The sequence below is a fragment of the Rhinopithecus roxellana genome, chromosome 12 (assembly GCF_007565055.1).
Source record: "Rhinopithecus roxellana isolate Shanxi Qingling chromosome 12, ASM756505v1, whole genome shotgun sequence".
Lineage (NCBI taxonomy): Eukaryota > Metazoa > Chordata > Mammalia > Primates > Cercopithecidae > Rhinopithecus > Rhinopithecus roxellana.
Genome location: NC_044560.1, coordinates 123,081,376 through 123,099,473, shown reverse-complemented (window position 1 = coordinate 123,099,473; position 18,098 = coordinate 123,081,376). Strand labels below are relative to the sequence as shown.

The 18,098-nt window shown below is 46.2% G+C and overlaps 1 protein-coding gene across 1 annotated transcript; it reads right to left on the bottom strand.

Moving 5' to 3' along the window:
* Positions 1-1,129: 1,129 nt before the first annotated feature.
* LURAP1 (leucine rich adaptor protein 1) lies at positions 1,130-18,098 on the bottom strand. Its single transcript, XM_010363033.2, has 2 exons — positions 17,765-18,098; positions 1,130-1,756 (listed from the first exon to the last, which is right to left on the bottom strand). The coding sequence occupies exons 1-2, from the start codon at positions 17,960-17,962 to the stop codon at positions 1,241-1,243; spliced, it is 714 nt and encodes a 237-aa protein (XP_010361335.1). The 5' UTR covers positions 17,963-18,098; the 3' UTR covers positions 1,130-1,240.

Below are 18,098 nucleotides of genomic sequence, written 5' to 3'. Positions count from 1 at the left end.
GGGCAACACAGGGACAGGGTAAGACAGGGGACCATGGCAGGGTAAGCCAAACAAACTTGAGAGCAATAAATGGAGGCCCCTGAAAGCTTCTTTCCCTAAAAGCAGAGTCAGGAGTGCTGGCCCAGACAGGGATGCAGGGATGGAGCCACAGAGGAAGTGAGATCCCCTAGGATAAAATGAGAACACTCTATTTAAAAAGTAAGAACCTTCTGAAAAGAAGCACAAATATGACAATAAGAAGCTTTCCTGCCAGGAGGGGTGACATGTTCCTGTTCACAAGAAGTAATGGCATGGACGATAAATAATGTGATCTCACTTAGCAGCAGGGGCTCAGATACCCCTATATGACCTACCACCATCCAAGGACCCGTACAAAGGACTACCCATCCTGGCAGGAAATGACATCACTCAGCAGGTAGGAAGGGGCGGGTCTACCAGCCCAAACGCTTCTGGGAGGGCCAATCCATTGAGGGTTAGTCCTGAAGGTCCATGTCCCTCCTCAATCCTCCATCTTGGCCAAGAGAGGGGCCAAGGCTTCTAGACTTTGGGTGAAGTAATTATATCCCCATCTCTTCATCTGTTGACTCCAGGGAGTCCTAAATTCCTTAAATCCTTACTTAGCCGGGGCGAGCAGTGAGATACTTCACACCAAAAGCCATAGGTCAATCCTTTAGAGTCAATATCTCTGTAGAAATATCTCTAGGGGCTGGGCACAATCCCAGCACTTTGGGAGCCTGAGGCAGGAGGATCCCTTGAGCCCATGAGTTTGAGACCAGCCTGGGCAACACAGGGAAACCCTAACTCTACAAAAAAATTTTTTTAAATTAGCCGGGCATGGTGGTGCATGCCTGTAGTCCTAACTATGGGGGAGGCTGAGATAGGAGGATCGCTTGAGCCCAGGAGGTCAAGGCTGCAGTGAGCTGTGATCATGCCACTGCTTTCCAGCTTGGGTGACAGCATAAGACCCTGTCCCAAAAAAAGAAAAAAAAAAAAAAAAGAAAGAAGAAAGGAAGAAAGAAAGAAAGAAAGAAAGAGCAAGTGAGCTAGCTCTAGGGACCCAATAATTGAGGGATAAAGGCAGAGACTCCCTAGAGACCAGAGAAATGATGAGCCAGGTTTCTATGGTAACTGATTTCAGTGCAGCCTCTTCCTAGTCTCAGACTGAGGGAGAATCAATTTTAGGGGAGACCACAGCTAACGGATAAAAGAGCCACAAGATTACAAAAGGGTGGAAAAGTTGTTACAAGAAGGTCACATCATCCTGGCACTGCTCCCAGAACCAGTGGGCCTCAAAGCCCAGCTTGGCACTCTCATCCTCTGGTGGCTCAGGTGGTCCACCTTGAAGCCTCTCCCCTGGGGGCTTCCACCTCAAGCTCCCTAGCCTGGTGGCTGTCGCTTCCACCTCAGTCCTGGCCCTCTCTCCACCAGCTATAACTTTTGCCCAGTCCATCTCGGAACGTGGAACCCCAGGGGGGCCCTGTTCATCCAGCTCGCTGGGGGCCACTGTGTCCAGGTAGCTGCCAATAGAGACACTGTCCAGCCGGTCGGTGGTGCTGGTGTCTGGCAGGCTGTCCCAGCTGCCTCGCCTTGAGCGGCCTGGGCTCCCGCCTGTCAGGCTATATTGACTGCTGGTGAGGCTGCTGCAATGACTGGTCAACGTGCCCCGCTCCTCTAACAGCCAGCGCACTGCCTCGATGCCCTCATTCAAGGTCACCAGCTGCTGCAGGATCTTCACATCGATGGCTCGCAGGTAAGCCTGGGGGAGTGGGAGAAGGAATTAGTACCAGTTCTGGGGCATGGGTTTCCCCAGCATTTCTACAGGCCACTACCTTGTGGTTCAACCAACCATGTTTCACTTTAAGACGGATGGAATTACAACGGCTTGCAGTGTGGGCTTCAGAAGCAGACAGACTGCTGCCTAACATTTCAGCTCTACCACTGATTAGCCATATCTTCTTTGAGCCTCAGACGCTTTGCAAAACAGGATTAAATCACTTACCTCACAGGGTAGCTGTGAGGATTCTAAAATGCTGTCTATTAAGTATTCAGCACAGTACCTAGCACAGAGGAAGGTCTCAGTAAATGTTAAGTATTAAAATCCAGTTCTACTAAGCTTTGAACTTCATATTTAGGGTACTTTTTTTTTTTTTTTTTTTTTTTTTTTTTTTTTTTTTTGAGATGGAGTTTCGCTCTTGTTGTCCAGGATGGAGTGCAATGGCATTATCTCAACTCACTGCAACCTCCGCCTCGTGGGTTCAAGTGATTCTCCTGCCTCAGCCTCCCAATTAGCTGGGATTATAGGCATGTACCATCATGCCCAGCTAATTTTGTATTTTTAGTAGAGATGGATTTCACCATGTTGGTCAGGCTGGTCTCAAACTCTTGACCTTAGGTGATCTGCCCGCCTCAGCCTCCCAAACTGCTGGGATTATAAGCATAAGCCACCATGCCCAGCCACAGGGTACTGACTATTGAGCCTGCTCAGATTCACCAGAAAGACATAGAAACAAAGAATAGCCAGATAGGGTGTTAATCAGGAAGTAGATTGGGCCAAAAGGAGGCAGGAGCTGGGGAATAAAGAGAGGTAACCTGGTTCCCTAGTCTCTTCAGGACATTGGTAGCAGCCGCCGAGAGGGAAAAGGGTTGGCCAGAGCTTAGAATGATCAGAATCCCACTGGCTGGGCATTCAGGCCTTCTCCCCTGTACACACCAGTCTACCTGTCTGTACTGGAAGTAAATTTGACTTACAGGGTAATCTCAAGGGTCCGTTCCAGCTCAGATGCACTGTTACCTTCCCTAAGCACAAGTCTGAACCTGTCTCTCCCTGTTCAACAGCCTTTATGGGCATTGCACTGCTCTTAGAGAGTGCCGAATCCTAACATCTACAATAGCAGGGAACTCTGCCCTGCTCTTAGAGAATGAAATCTAAACATTTTAGCAGCTGGCATTCAAAAGCCTGTAACACATGGCTCTCACCCATCTCTATAGCTTCACCTCTAGCATTCTGCTCTGTGAACCCAAGGTGCTGCCACAAATGACTTTTTAAAACTAGTTTTATTTAGTTTTACTTTTATTATTATTTTTTGAGACAGGGTCTTATTCTGTCACTCAGGCTAGAGTGCAGTGGCACAATCATGGCTCACTACAGCCTCCATCTCCTGGTTTCAAGCGATTCTCCCACCTCAGTCTCAAGGAGCTGAGACCACAGGCGTGCACCACACCTGGCTAATTTTACTTTTTGTAGAGACAGGGTCTCACCTTGTTGCCCAGGGTGGTCTCAAACTCCTAGGCTCAAAGCAATTCTTCCACCTCAGTATCCCAAAGTGCTGGGATTATAGGTGTGAGCCACCACACCCAGCCCAGTTTTATTTCTAATCAAAGTAACAGATGCACAGAGATTAAAGAGGCAAACAGTTCCACAAGATTATGAACATGAACAGTTCTCCCATCCTGGTCCTACTTCCCAGAAACAACTATAATTATTTATTTAGCTGTTTATTTTGGTATTTACCTCCTAATCTCCATATAACATGCTTATATTGCTATTTCCTGGTATTTAAATTTTCTATTGATTTGGTATTGGCATTTTCTATTGATTTCCCACACTATGTAAGATTAAGGATTTAACTTTCTTTTTTTTCTTTTTTGAGACAGAGTTTCTCTCTTGTTGCCCAGGCTGGAATGCAGTGGCACGATCTTAGCTCACTGCAACCTCCGCCTCCAGGGTTCAAGTGATTCTCTTGCCTCAGCCTGCTGAGTAGCTGGGATTACAGGCATGAGCTACCACGCCTGGCTAATTTTTGTATTTTTAGTAGAGACAGGGTGTCACCATGTTAGCCAGGCTGGTCTCAAACTCCTGACCTCAAATAATCTGCCTACCATGGTCTCCCAAAGTGCCGGGATTACAAGGTATGAGCCACCAAGCCCAGCCAGGATTTAACTTTCATCCCACTCCCCACTCCCCTGCCATACAGATACCCTTCCCATCTTCCATCCTCCTAATAGGCAATAAAATTACTCAGTGTTTATTAGGATTTGGAAATGCTCTTCACAGCTAAGCCATGTAGTTTGCTATAGTTACTGTTTATTTCTTATGATATTTTATCCTTACAATCATTATTATTATATTGCCTAGTTTGCTATGTAGTTATCAGTAAGTCAACCTCAAACACTCCCTCAGTTGTCTGAATTTCCCTCTGCAGGCTTTCGAACGCATCACATGTTCTATCTATTCTATCTTCTGAGAGGCATCTCTTAAGGAGCCCTCTGCTCTGCTTCTATCTGTCATTGCTGCACAATTGCCCTCCAGGGATCTCCCTTCATTATCATCTTGGGAATTCCTTTGCCTCTTTTCTTAGCTGGATCCCTTGTTTCTTAGATTCCATAGCTTCTTTTTTCATTTACTCCTTCATTTGGGTGAATGGTTCTCTCCCTCTAGTAGCATCCTGAGAAAGTTGGCATAAGAGGTAAATTTACTGAAGCTGTGCATGTTTTAAAATGTTATTACACATCCATAAGAAATAATGAAATCATGCCCTTTGCAACAACATGTATGCAACTGGAGGCTATAATCATAAGTGAATTAATGCAGGAGCAGAAAATCAAGTACTCCATGTTCTAACTTATAAATGGGAGCTAAACATTGGGTACATGAACATAAATATGGTAACGATAGACACTGAGGACTATTGGAGGAGGGAGAGAGGTGGGGGCAAGGATTGAAAAACTAATTATTGGTTCGTTTTTCACTTCTTGGGTGATGCTCACTTCCTGGGTGATGGGTTCAACAGTATCCCAAATCTCAATATCATGTGACGTACCCATGTAACAAACCTGAGCAGGAATCTGCCTCCAAATCTAAAATAAAAGTTGGACTGGGCATGGTGGCTCTTGCCTGTAATTCCAGCATTTGCGGAGGCCAAGACAGGAGGATCACTTGAGTCTAGGAGTTTGAGACCAGCTTAGGTAACAGAGTGAGACACTCTCTACAAAAAATTTAAAAATTAGTCAGGTATGGTGGTACATGCCTGTAGACCCAGCTACTTGGGAGGCTGAGGTGAGAGAGATTGCTTGAGCCTGGGGGGTCAAGGCTGCAGTGATCCATGATGGTGCCACTGCACCCAGCCTGGGTGACAGAATAAGATTTCTCTCAAATAAAATAAAATAAAAGTTGAAATTATTTTTAAAAAGTTATTAATCTTCCCTCACACTGTTTATAGTTTGGCTGGATATAGAATTCCAGGTTGAAAATAATTCTTCCTCAGGCATTAAGGCATTGCTCCATTGTCTTATTTTATTTTTGAGATGGGGTCTTACTCTGTAGCCCAGGCTGGAGTGCAGTGGCACAATCATGGCTCACTATAGCCTTGATCCCCTGGGCTCAAGCAACCCTCCTGCCTCAGCCTCCTGAGTAGCTGGACTACAGGCATGTACCTATACCTGGCTAATTTTTAAATTTTTTTTTTTGTAGATGGGGTGTCACTGTGTTGCCCAGGCTGGTCTCAAACTCCTGAGCTCAAGGGATCTGCCCACCTCAGCCTCTCAGAGTGTTGGGATTATAGGCATGTGCCATGGCACCCAGCCTCCATGTCTTTCACTTTTCAGTGTTAGCCTTTAAAAATCTAATGCCATTCCAGTCCCTGATTATTTGTATGTGATCCTTTTCCCATTCTTGCTGGAAGCTTTTAGGATCTTCTCTTTGTTCCCAGTGTTCTGTTTTTACAGCAATTTGCCATGGTGTGGGTTATTTTCATCTATTGAGTTAGCCACTTGATGGGCCTTTTCAATCTGGAAACTGATGTCCTTCAGTTCCGGGAGATTTTTAAAAATTATTTCTTTGATGATTATCCTCCAGTATTTTTCTGTTCTTTCTGGGAATCCTATTACTTGGATAGAGGGTGTCCTGAACTGATCCTCTATTTTTTTTTTTTTTTTTTTTTTTTGAGACAGAGTTTCGCTCTGTTGCCCAGGCTAGAGTGCAGTGGTGCTATCTTGGCTCACTGCAAGCTCTGCCTCCCAGGTTTCACGCCATTCTCCTGCCTCAGCCTCCCAAGTAGCTGGGAATACAGGCACCGGCCATCACGCCCAGCTAATTTTTTGTATTTTTAGTAGAGACGGGGTTTCACCATGTTAGCCAGGATGATCTCAATCTCCTGACCTCGTGATCCACCCGCCTCAGCCTCGCAAAGTGCTGGAATTACAGGCATGAGCCACCGCTCCCGGCCACATCTCTTTCTGTATTTGCTCTAGTTTCTGAAATATTTCAACTTCATCAACTCCTTTTTTTTTTTTTTTTTTTTTTTTGAGACAGAGTCTCACTCTTGTCGCCCAGACTGGAGTGCAATGGTGCATATCTTGGCTCACTGCAGCCTCTGCCTCCCAGGTTCAAGCTATTCTCATGACTCAAGCTCCCAAGTAACTGGAATTACAGGTGTCTGCCACCACATCTGGCTGATTTTTGTATTTTTAGTAGAGATGGGGTTTCACCATGTTGGTCAGGCTGCTATCGAACTCCTGACCTCAGGTGATCCGCCACCTCGGCCTCCCAAGTGCTGGGATTACAGGAATGAGCCACAACACCCGGCCTATTATCAACTCTTCAATTTTTCTTTTTTCTTTTCCCCACCATGATGTGTTTATTTCGAAGTGTTGTTTCTACTTATCTGAATGTTTTCCTTTTTTACAGCTTCTTGTTTTTGTTCATGGCTACAATATGATCTTTTATCTCTTTAAGGATATGCTTAATGATTTTTACAAGTTCATATCGCTCTGTATTATCTCCATTTCATTCAAGTTGCTTTTTCTTTTCCTTTTTTTTTTTTCTTTTTGAGACAGAGTCTCATTCTGTCACCCAGGCTGGAGTGCAGTGGCAGGATCTCGGCTCACTGCAACCTCTACCTCCCGGGTTCAAGCAATTCTCGTGCCTCAACCTCCCGAATAGCTGGGATTACAGGTGCTCACTGCCACGACCAGCTAATTTTTGTATTTTCAGTAGAGATGGGGTTTCACCATGTTGGTCAGGCTGGTCTCAAACTCCTGACCTCAAGTGATCAGTCCACCTCGGCCTTCCAAAGTATTGGGATTATAGGCCTGAGCCACCATGCCTGGCCTCAAGTTGCTTTTTCCTATTTATTTAGGTCTATATAGAGAGTCAGATGTCTATGATCTTTTTTTTTTTTTTTTTTTTTTTGAGACGGAGTCTCGTTCTGTCACCCAGGCTGGAGTGCAGTGGCCAGATCTCAGCTCACTGCAAGCTCCGCCCCCCGGGTTCACGCCATTCTCCTGCCTCAGCCTCCCGAGTAGCTGGGACTACAGGCGCCTGCCACCTCGCCCGGCTAGTTTTTTGTATTTTTTAGTAGAGACGGGGTTTCACCGTATTAGCCAGGATGGTCTCGATCTCCTGACCTCTTGATCCACCCGTCTCGGCCTCCCAAAGTGCTGGGATTACAGGCTTGAGCCACCGCGCCCGGCCAGATGTCTATGATCTTTAACTGCTGCTCACACTTCAGAGTGGATCTCTGCAATGACTAGAAACCGTGTATGTATGAAGCTTGCCAAATCTGAGCCTCACTACAGGATGATCTGATTGGGCTGTTTAATTGTAGGTCTAAAATCTGTATCTTTTTTTATTTTCTCTTGAGTTAATCATATTCCCCATATTATACCACTCTAGAGAGTATAATTAATGTAAGCAAGGCTGCCAGTATCGTAGGAGCCAAGTAGGGATAAAGGCTTGGAGAGGTATTTCATGATATTTAGTACTTTTAAAAGTTTTTGTAGAGACAAAGTCTCTCTATGTTGTCCAGGCTGGAGTGCAGTGGCGTTATCATAGCTCAGTGTAGCCTCAAACTCCTGGGCTCAAACTCCTCACCTCAGCCTCCCAAAGTGCTGTGATTACAGGCGTAAGCCATTGTGCCTGGCCGTATTTAGTATATTTTTATTTAGTCCCTCTTGTCTTCAACTATGCTGAGTGTCTTTTAATCTACAGACCTTCTGTTCTATTATATATATATATAAAGTTATTCGTCACTTAACAACGGGGATATGCTTAGAGAAATGCACCATTAGGAGGTTTTACTGCTGTGCAAACATGAGAGTGTAAATGCACAAACTAGATATTTTTAAAAATTTATATACTTTTTAAAATCTGGAAAACAAAATGTCCCAGCACAATTACTATCAATCCCTACTTGATATGCTATGCCAATATCAAGTGCCATATATCATATTTGTATATATGCTGCATTATAATCTTATGAAATCACTATGGTATATGCTGTTCATTATTGACCGAAACATCATATAAATATGTGTATATATATGTGTATGCACTTATATACATACACAATAAATGTTTTATACATATATGTGCATATATACACACACGATAAATGTTTATTTGACATATGTAGTCTATCATTGATCAAAATGTTTATATGGTAATCCCAGCACTTTGGGAAGCAGAGGAGGACAGATCACTAGAGGTCAGGAGATTGAGACCATCCTGGCTAACACGGTGATTTTGATACCCCGTCTCTACTAAAAATTACAAAAAAAAATTTAGCCAGGCGTGGTGGCTCTCGCCTGTAATCCCAGCTACTTGGGAGGCTGAGGCAGGAGAATCACTTGAACCTGGGAGGCAGAGGTTACAGTGAGCTGAGATGGCGCCATTGTACTCCAGCTTGGGTGACAGAGCGAGACTCTGACTCAAAAAAAAAAAAAAATTTACATGGATGTTTATATGTTATATGTAGTCTGACATTGACCAAAACGTCATTGTGTGTGTATGGTGTATGTGTATTTACATATACAGGTCAGATCCCACAGGTCACACACACAATAAATGTTTTTTGTATTTGAAAAATGTTTATTGAATTATTCAGGAAATAACGGCTTTATTCACATCTATGATAAATCAGAGTAAAACCAAGTATTAATATTTGTACATTGAGGCCCGGCGTGGTAGCTCACTCCTGTAATCCCAACACTTTGGGAGGTTGAGGCGGGTGTATCACCTGAGGTCAGGAATTTGAGACCAGCCTGGCCAACACGGTGAAACGCTGTCTCTGATAAAAATACAAAAATTGGCAGGGTATTGTGGTGCACGCCTGAAATCACAGCTACTCAGGAGGCTGAGGCAGGAGAATCGCTTGAACCCAGGAGACAGAGGTTGTGGTGAGCCAAGGTCACGCCACTGCACTCCAGCATAGGCAACAGAACAAGACTCTGTCTCAAAAGATATATACATATATATTCGTACATTGAGAAAATTAGGCACTGGAATTAAATGGACCTAAATTTGAGTTCCAGTTTTGCCATTAATGAGCCATATGAAATAAAAATGTATTTATTCATTTATTTATTTTATTTATTTATTTTTTGAGACGGAGTCTTGCTCTGTTGCCCAGGCTGGAGTACAGTGGCATGATCTTGGCTCACTGCCAGCTCCGCCTCCCAGGTTCATGCCATTCTCCTGCCTCAGCCTCCCGAGTAGCTGGGACTACAGGCGCCCACCGCCACGCCCGGCTAATTTTTTGCATTTTTCGTAGAGACGGGGTTTCACCGTATTAGCCAGGACAGTCTCGATCTCCTGACCTCGTGATCCGCCTGCCTCGGCCTCCCAAAGTGCTGGGATTACAGGTGTGAGCCACCATGCCTGGCCTAAAATTTATTTCTTTAAGCCTTTATTTCTTTATTATAATATGAGGTACTCTCTAAAGGTATGTCACGAGACATCGAAGGAACATATGAACATGAATAGCATACCATCTGACAAGTATAATACTATAAATCAATAAATGGTAGGCTATTTGGCTCTACATATTACTATGGTCGACTTATTTACTATATGTGATGTGTGTGTGTGTGTGTGTGTGTGTGTGTGTGTGTTCAGGTTTTCATTCAGTTTCTGGCTCATGAGGCCCATAGCCATTGTTACAGTTTTTGTTATAATGCTGGGGCACTCAGAAGTAGGCTTCAGGAAACAGAGTCTCTTTCTGACTTTCTCCTGCTCTCCTCTCACCTTCCCAGAGTAGAACTCCAATCTGATTATGGGTCATAAGACCCCCATTCCAGAGAGGGTCCTGACTCACACCCTGGAGGAAGGAATGCCACAGAGAGAGACCAATAAGAATCTAAACAGACAGGCTTTGCTGGATTTAGATCAGACTCTTTTTGTCCAATTGCATTTTGATATGGTTGTCCATGTTTCAATCGTGGACAACCAATAAAGTCTCTTTAAAAGGCCCAAAGGACCAGGCACAGTGGCTTAAGCCTATAATCCCAACACTCTAGGGGACTGAGGTGGGAGGATCGCTTGATCCCAGGAGTTCGAGACCAGCCTGGGCAACATAGGGAAACACTGTCTCTACCAAAAAACAAACAAACAAAAAAAAATTAGCTGAGTGTGGTATTGCACACCTGTAGTCCTAGCTACTTAGGAGGCTGAAGTGGGAGGATTGATTGAGCCAGAGAAGTATAGGCTGTAGTGAGCCGTGATTGTGCCATTGTACTCCAGCTTGGGCAACAGAAGCAGACCTTGTCTCTAAAAATAAAAAAAGGTCCCCAAGGACAGGATTCAGGGAGCTTCCAAGTAGCTGAACAGATGGAGGTTTCTGGAGGGTGGTGCACCCAGGGAGAGCACAGAAGTTCCGTACCGCTTCCCATATGCCTTGCCCCATGCATCTCTTCATCTATATCCTTTGTAATATCCTTATAATAAACCAGTAAATGTGTTTCCTTGAGTTCTGTGAACCACTCCAGCAAATCAATCAAACCCAAGGAGGGAGTCATAGGAACCCCAAGTTGAAGCTGGTCGGTCAGAAGGTCAGGAGGCCTAGACTTAACAACTAGTGTCTGAAGAGGGGGACAGTCTTGGGGACTGAGTCCTCAACCTGTGCGATGTGACACTGTCTCCAGGTAGACAGAGTTAAAATTAAATGAGTAGACACCCAGCTGGTATATGCTGCAGACCTGATTGCTTGCGTGCTGGTGGGAAGAAATCCTCACATATTTTGGGGTCTTCTGTATTAATGATTATTGTTGTGTCGTATTAAGTGAAAAAAACCACACAGTTTAGGGTTTTCCAAACACTATGGCAAAAGCATACAACAAAATTTTATACCTGAAATTGTGTTTTTTGTAAGAATATCACAACTCTAATTCAATTAAACAAATGACTATTTGGTACATGGATTTGCTAATAATTACAAGATAATGGAGAAATTGTCCCTGCTTAATAGAAGCTTGCAGTCTCAATAAGGGGAGATGAACATAAATAACTGAGATATCACAGACTGTACAGACTATTAATAACCTGATAAAGGAGATTATCTTCAATTATTTCATCCTGGAAACAAATATATGAACAGTGAAAACAACTGTCCTAGTCCATGACCAAACTAAATACATTAAACAAAGCTCCTCATTTTGTCCTGCTGTTTTCCTCTCCCTCCTTTCCTTCCTTTCTGCCTTCCTCCATCCCTCCCTTCCTTCTTCTTTCCAAAATTTATATCTACAGCTGGGCGCGGTGGCTCATGCCTGTAATCCCAGCACTTTGGGAGGCTGAGGCAGGTGGATTACCTGAAGTCAGGAGTTCAAGACCAGTCTGGCCAACATGGCAAAACCCCATCTCTACTAAAAATACAAAAATTAGCTGTGTGGTGGAGGGTGCATGTAATCCCAGCTACTCAGGAGGCTGAGGCTGCAGTGAGCTGAGATTGCGCCACTGCACTCTAGCCTGGGCAGCAGAGCGAGACTCCATCTCAAAAAAAAAAAAAAAAAAAAAAAAAGAAAGAAAGAAAAAGAAAAAAAGAAAAGAAAACAACAATAACAAAACTTACATCTCCAGTCTTCTGCTAGACAAAGAAGTAGCTGGCACCTGGTTGCACAGTTAGGGAGGGGATCTTAGAATATGACTTTTAAACATTCAACAAGCCCTTTTGTTTTCAGCCCCAGTTGTGCCCCCAGTTCCAGAAATACCTAGTGCTTCCAACCCCTAAGACCTTTAAGGGTTTTTCAGTATCAAATGTGTTGCTTTGGCAGGGTGCAGTGGCTCACGTCTGTAATCCCAGCACTTTGGGAGGCTGAGGCAGATGGATCACCTGAGGTCGGGAGTTCAAGACCAGCCTGACCAACATGGAGAAACCCCCATCTCTACGAAAAATACAAAATTAGCTGGGCATGGTGTCACATACCTGTAATTCCAGCTACTCGGGAGGCTGAGGCAGGAGTATTGCTTGAACCTAGGAGGTGGAGGTTGCAGTGAGCCAAGATAGTGCCATTGCACTCCAGCCTGGGCAACAAGAGCAAAACTCTATCCCCTCCCCCCCGCAAAAAGAAAAAAAGTGTTGCTTTTCAGTTTTCTCCACTGCTGGCTTGGGACTGAGCATTTTTTAGGTCTGAGTTAGTTACCACTCTTCCTTCTGCATTTCAGCTTCCAAAATTTTGTTCCTATTACCTTGTCTCTTATTCTCATTGTCATAAGGGCTTCGTGCCTTTTATTTATTTATTTTATTTATTTATTTATTTTCAAGATAGAATTTTGCACAGTTGTCTAGGCTGGAGTGCAGTGGCGCGATCTTGGCTCACTTCAACCTCTGCCTCCAGGGTTCAAGCGATTTTCCTGCCTCAGCTTCCCAAGTAGCTAGGATTACAGGCGTGCCACCACACCCAGCTAATTTTTGTATTTTTAGTATGAAGTTTTAATATGGGGTTTCACTATGTTGGTCAGGCTGGTCTCAAACTCCTGACCCCAGGTGATCTGCCTGCCTCAGCCTCCCAAAGTGCTGGGATTACAGGCATAAGCCACCGTGCCCGGCCCTCAATCTGGTATCTTGAACTAGAATTCCCACTGACTTTATTCATTCTTCAAGCCCCAGCTCAAATGCCACCTCCTAGAGGAAGTCTTCCTTGCCCTTCCTCGAGATGGAATTAATCCATTCTGTTATGGAACCAATATTTATCGTTTTTTATAGGCGTGGCACTATGTTCGATGAAGAAAGAAAAGGCATCATTTCTTACCTTCAGAGGGTTCATAATCTAGAGGGTAAGATAAGACAATGAAGCTAGCACTTAAAATTCAGTGTGGTTGGTTGGGCATTGTGGCTCAGCCTGCAATCCCAGTACTTTGGGAGGCTGACACAAATGGACTGCTTGAGGTCAGGAGTTTGAGACTGGCCTGGGCAACATAGGAAAATCCTGTCTCTATTAAAAAAATAAATAAGGGCCGGGCGCGGTGGCTCACACCTGTAATCCCAGCACTTTGGGAGGCTGAGATGGGCGGATCACGAGGTCAGGAGATCGAGATCATCCTGGCTAACACGGTGAAACCCTGTCTCTACTAAAAACACAAAAAATTAGCCAGGTGTGGTGGCGGGTGCCTGTAGTCCCAGCTACTCGGGAGGCTGAGGCAGGAGAATGGCATGAACCTAGGAGGTGGAGCTTGCAGTGAGCCGAGATCACGCCACTGCACTCCAGCCTGGGCGACAGAGCAAGACTCTGTCTCAAAAAAATAATAATAATAAACATAAAAATAAATAAGGCTGGCAGGGTGGCTCACACCTGTAATCCCAGCACTTTGGGAGGCTGAGGCAGGCGGATCACTTGAGGTCAGGAATTCAAGACCAGCCTGGCCAACATGGTGAAACCCCATCTCTACTAAAAATACAAAAATTAGCTAGGCAGGTGCCTGTTATCCCAGCTACTTGGGAGGCTGAGGCAGGAGACTCACTTGAACCCAGGAGGCGGAGGTTGCAGTGAGCCGAGATCACGCCATTGCACTCCAGCCTGGGCGCCAAGAATGAAACTCCATGTCAAACAAACAAATAAATAAATAATTTTAAAATGAAAAGTTCAGTGTGGCAAATGCTAGGGGAAACAACTGCTACACATAGGACTGTAGACACCTAGAGGGCCATAACCTAACCAGGTCAGGAAATGCTTCCTAGGATAAGAGACATGAGCCGAAAATTGAAGGTTAAGAAGGACTCAGCTAGGATGGGCACAGTGGCTCACACCTGTAATCCCAGCACTTTGGGAGGCTGAGGCAGAAATCACTTGAGGTGAGGGCTTCGAAAGTAGCCTGGCCAACATGGCAAAATCCCATCTCTACTAAAAATACAAAAGTTAGCTGGGTGTGGTGGCACATGCCCATAGTCCCAGCTATTCAGGAGGTTGAGGCAGGAGAATTGCTTGAGCTTGGAAGGCAGAGGTTGCAGTGAACCGACATTGTGCCACTGCATTCCAGCCTGGAAGATGGGAGTGAAACCCTGTGTCAAAAAAAAAAAAAAAAAAAGGACTCAGCCAGACAAAGAGGTGGAGAGAAGCATGTCAAGCAGAGGAAACAGCCTGTGCCTCCTTCCAATTTGAAGTCGCCTTTCCAGAGCACAAACCCAACCACATCACTCTACCGTCAAGACTCTTCCAGGAGGCCCTTCCTGGGTTCTACCATCTCTTATCATCCTGTACTAGAAATGTTCTTCTGTCTCCCTCCTTCCCTAACCAGACTGTGAGCTCCCTGAGAGCAGATCCTGCTCAATCCATTTCTGGTGCTCGGCCTAGGGCTAAGGATGTCCCATTCAGTTCTGTGATTCTCTTGCCTTTACTATCCTTGACCCCTTTGATGGTTCCCAGGATTCAGGGGTCTGGGTGTACTGTATTGCTGGGAAATGAATCTGAGAGCAGATTCTATAATCCTGTGACAGTGGGATTCCCTGACTGTGACAGCATCACTCCCAGAATAGAAGAAAGCAAGGCTTTCTTGCCAGAAAAAGAAACACTCTTTTCACACCATCTCTTGAAGAAAATAGAGTATAGGATAAACAGCTCAGGAGAGAGGCAGCCTCAGAGGCAACTCCAAACCCAATTCTCCTTCCAAGGAGATTCAGGCTCCCTACTCCTCTCCTTAACATCTACATATCAGACTCTCTGCCCAGCACTGGGGTTCTGTATGGTTTCCTCATTGCTCAGTCCAAATCAGGCCCTGGGGTAAAAGCCTGGAAATCCTAGTCGGAGCTCCTAGAGCAGGGACTATCAGAATATTGTTACCACAGAGGTTCTTACGATCATCTGGTTCCACAGTCCCCAACTCCCTCTACTCCCTCCACCAAGAGGAGGAAAAACTGAGGCCAGGAGAGAGATAGAGTGCTGCTCAAGACCACGAAATGTTTCAGAAGCAGAGCCAAGACTTGAACCCGTGCCTTCTTCCTTGCCTAAAGCTTTTTCTCAAACTGCCTCTGTGGAGGTGGGTTGTCATAGCAACAGTTCTTTGGGTGGGAGAACTAAGAAGAGGTTGCCACTGTTTCCCATTCCCACATATCCCAGTCTGGCTTGTTCACTCAACCTTTGAATGGTGGGTAGAGGAAGAAAGCAGGAGGGATGAGGCCTAGAGGGAGGACTGACCTTGGCCTCAAGGGTAGGCCTCCTGCTTTGTGCAAGGAAAGCTGGGAGAGGAACAATTGAAGAACAGTCCTTAGAGAGCTTGAACCAGTCCTGCCTTCATTAGCCCCAAGGGAAACCCCTTGCCCCACTGCTTGTTCTTCCTGGGTGCAACCCAGTAGGCAGGGCAGAGCACAGGAAGAGATTAATATTAATAACATCCTGGCCTAAGGAAGGAGAGAAATAGGATGGGGATCTCTCCTCGTTCTGGCCCCAGAAGGCTCCCTCCCTTGTGCCCTTTCTCGGGCAGCCTCAGGCCCCAGGCAAGCTGGGTCAAGAATACAGAGAGACAAAATCAAAAGTTAAATGCAGCCCCTTAAAGTTTACAGATCGTTTCCACCAAGGCAGAAAAGTGAGCCAGAGAGACTAGGCGTGGCTCTTCCACTGACTCCCTATGTGAGTTCAGAATCCACAAGCACGTTTTATCTGTAAGATGGGAGAAATGATAACCAGTTTTCTCATTTCAATGACATAAAATGTGTTTAGACTATCTGGCACAAAGCAGGTCTCAAAGGTAAAGTACAGTCAGATGATCTGGGTTCAAATTATGGCCGTGCTTTTTGTGTGATCTTGGGCAGTTATTAAACTCCCTGTGCCTCTGTTTTCTTTTCTCTTTTCTTTTATCCTCCCTCCCTCCCTTCCTCCCTTCCTCCCTTCCTTCCCTCCTTCCCTCTCTTTTTTTGAGACAGGGTCGAGCTCTGAGCTCTGTCACCCAGGCTGGAGTGCAGTGGTGCGATTTCAGCTCACTGCAACCTCCTCTTCCTGGGCTCAAGTGATCCTCCTGCCTCTGCCTCCAGAGGAGCTGGGACTACAGGCATGCACCACAACACCCATCTAATTTTTGCAGAGACAGAGTCTTGCTTTGTTGCCCAAGCTGGTCTCAAACTCCTGGGCTCAAGCGATCTGCCTGCCTCAGCCTCCCAAAGTGCTGGGATTACAGGCGTAAGCCACCATGCCCACCGTGTGCCTCAGTTTCTTCATCTATAAAATATCACTTACTTAACAGGGTTACTGTGGAGATGAAGAGAGTATCAAGTAAAGTGCTCAGCAAGCTGCCTGGCACATGTGCTGGGTGAAAGTTTTCAAACCAACTAGACAGTCTAGGTAGGCTCTTACTAGGCCTTGAGCTAAAGTTTGTACAGCGAGACAAAGGCAAACCCTTGCTTAGGTGGGGACAGTCACAGCCTTGCTCTGGAGAATTTGGCACTCACCTCCAACCTTCAAGGCCAAGTGCACACTTGGCATTCAAGTCCTTCTCCCAGAGGGCCTTTCCTGGCTGCTCCACCCACCAGACTCTCTTCCCAGTCTCTCAGCTCAGGCATTAGAGCCCTGGCTGGTCTAAGAGCCCCCATGACTTCCTTCCCCTGCTCCTTCACAGACCAGCTTGGCACAGGCTGGGCACACAGTGGGGGTCCAGAAAGACTTATTAGCTGACATATTCACTGTGGGCTCCTGGTTGTAAGCCAGGAAGCCGATAGCAATTCCTCAGTTCCCCAGAACTGGCTGCAAAGTAGCGGCAGGTGTAAATCACCCACTTCACCGGAATCAGGGCCTTGAGGAACCTGCCAGGGCCTTGGCTGCCCTTTTGGCTCTGAATCTAGACCAGCAGCAACAGAGAAAGGGGAAGGTTGCTGTTTCCTCTTCTCCCCAAGAATGTACAGATGAGATCCAAATATCCAGTTTACCTGGGAGATTGGGTGGGAGGAGACTGGGTCTGAGGTGAGGGAATCAGCACCAATGGTGCTATTACTCTCTGTTCCTGCTATGGGTCTAGGAACTTTCCATTACTTTAAGTAGGGCTGGGGGATGTAGAGGAAACGGAGAAGGTTTTCAGTGCCCCTGGTCCAGGTAGTTTTCAGCAGATAGGCCCCTTTACCCACATCTTTTCTGTGCTGAACACTGCGGGCCTCACAGGAACTAAACCCTTTCCCGGTTAGCAGAAGGAGAAAAAACCGGTTGCCTTACAACGGGGACTGAGGAATAGGTGGCCCATACGGGCGGGGGGAATTTGTGCTGCGTTGGGTTCTCAGTACTTACCAGTCCGCATCTCTCTCCTCCCAATTATTTGGCAGGAATAACTTCCAAAACCCACTGCTCCCACCCCAAGTCCTCAGGACCCATCAACACCCCCACTCACTCTTGGGGGACAATTAATGGATGTCACTCCATCTCCACCCTAGCGTTTACGGATTGATCTGGGAGGGATTCTGAGCAGTTAGGTGGAGAGTTTTAACTACCTCCTCTCCAGCTTAACTCTGGGAGCATGAGTTCGTCCCTCCCGGCCCTAAACTGGGGACTCGTCCCCTTGGCCCATGGAGTCTGCACTCACCAGCTCCATCTTCAGCGCCATGATCTTGTCCCCCAAGTCGTGGCCGGTGCTAGGCGTCCCTGGGAGCAGCAGGGCGCCAGAGGTTCCCAGCTCACACTCGCCTCGCAGCCCACGGAGCAGCCCTTCAGGGGTCTTCCTGCCCACCTTACCCTCCACATCCCGCAGGTCAGGCGTCTGGGACTCCACAGTTCCCTCCATGCGGGCCCAAGCCTGAAAAGGGCTGGGCGACCGGACGCCGGGAACCGGCTCGCGGGGGTCCTCCCTTCGCCGCTGCTAAAGCGGAGCAAAACCGGTGGGTCCCCGCCCGCGCGGGGCGCGGGCGGGAGGAGGGTGC

Excerpts from the sequence above, each read along its gene's own strand:
- LURAP1 (XM_010363033.2), bottom strand. The coding sequence starts at position 17,962 with ATGGAGGGAACTGTGGAGTCCCAGACGCCTGACCTGCGGGATGTGGAG. Across the intron at positions 1,757-17,764 it reads TGGCGCTGAAGATGGAGCTG|GCTTACCTGCGAGCCATCGA; the intron begins GTGAGTGCAGAC and ends CCACTCCCCCAG.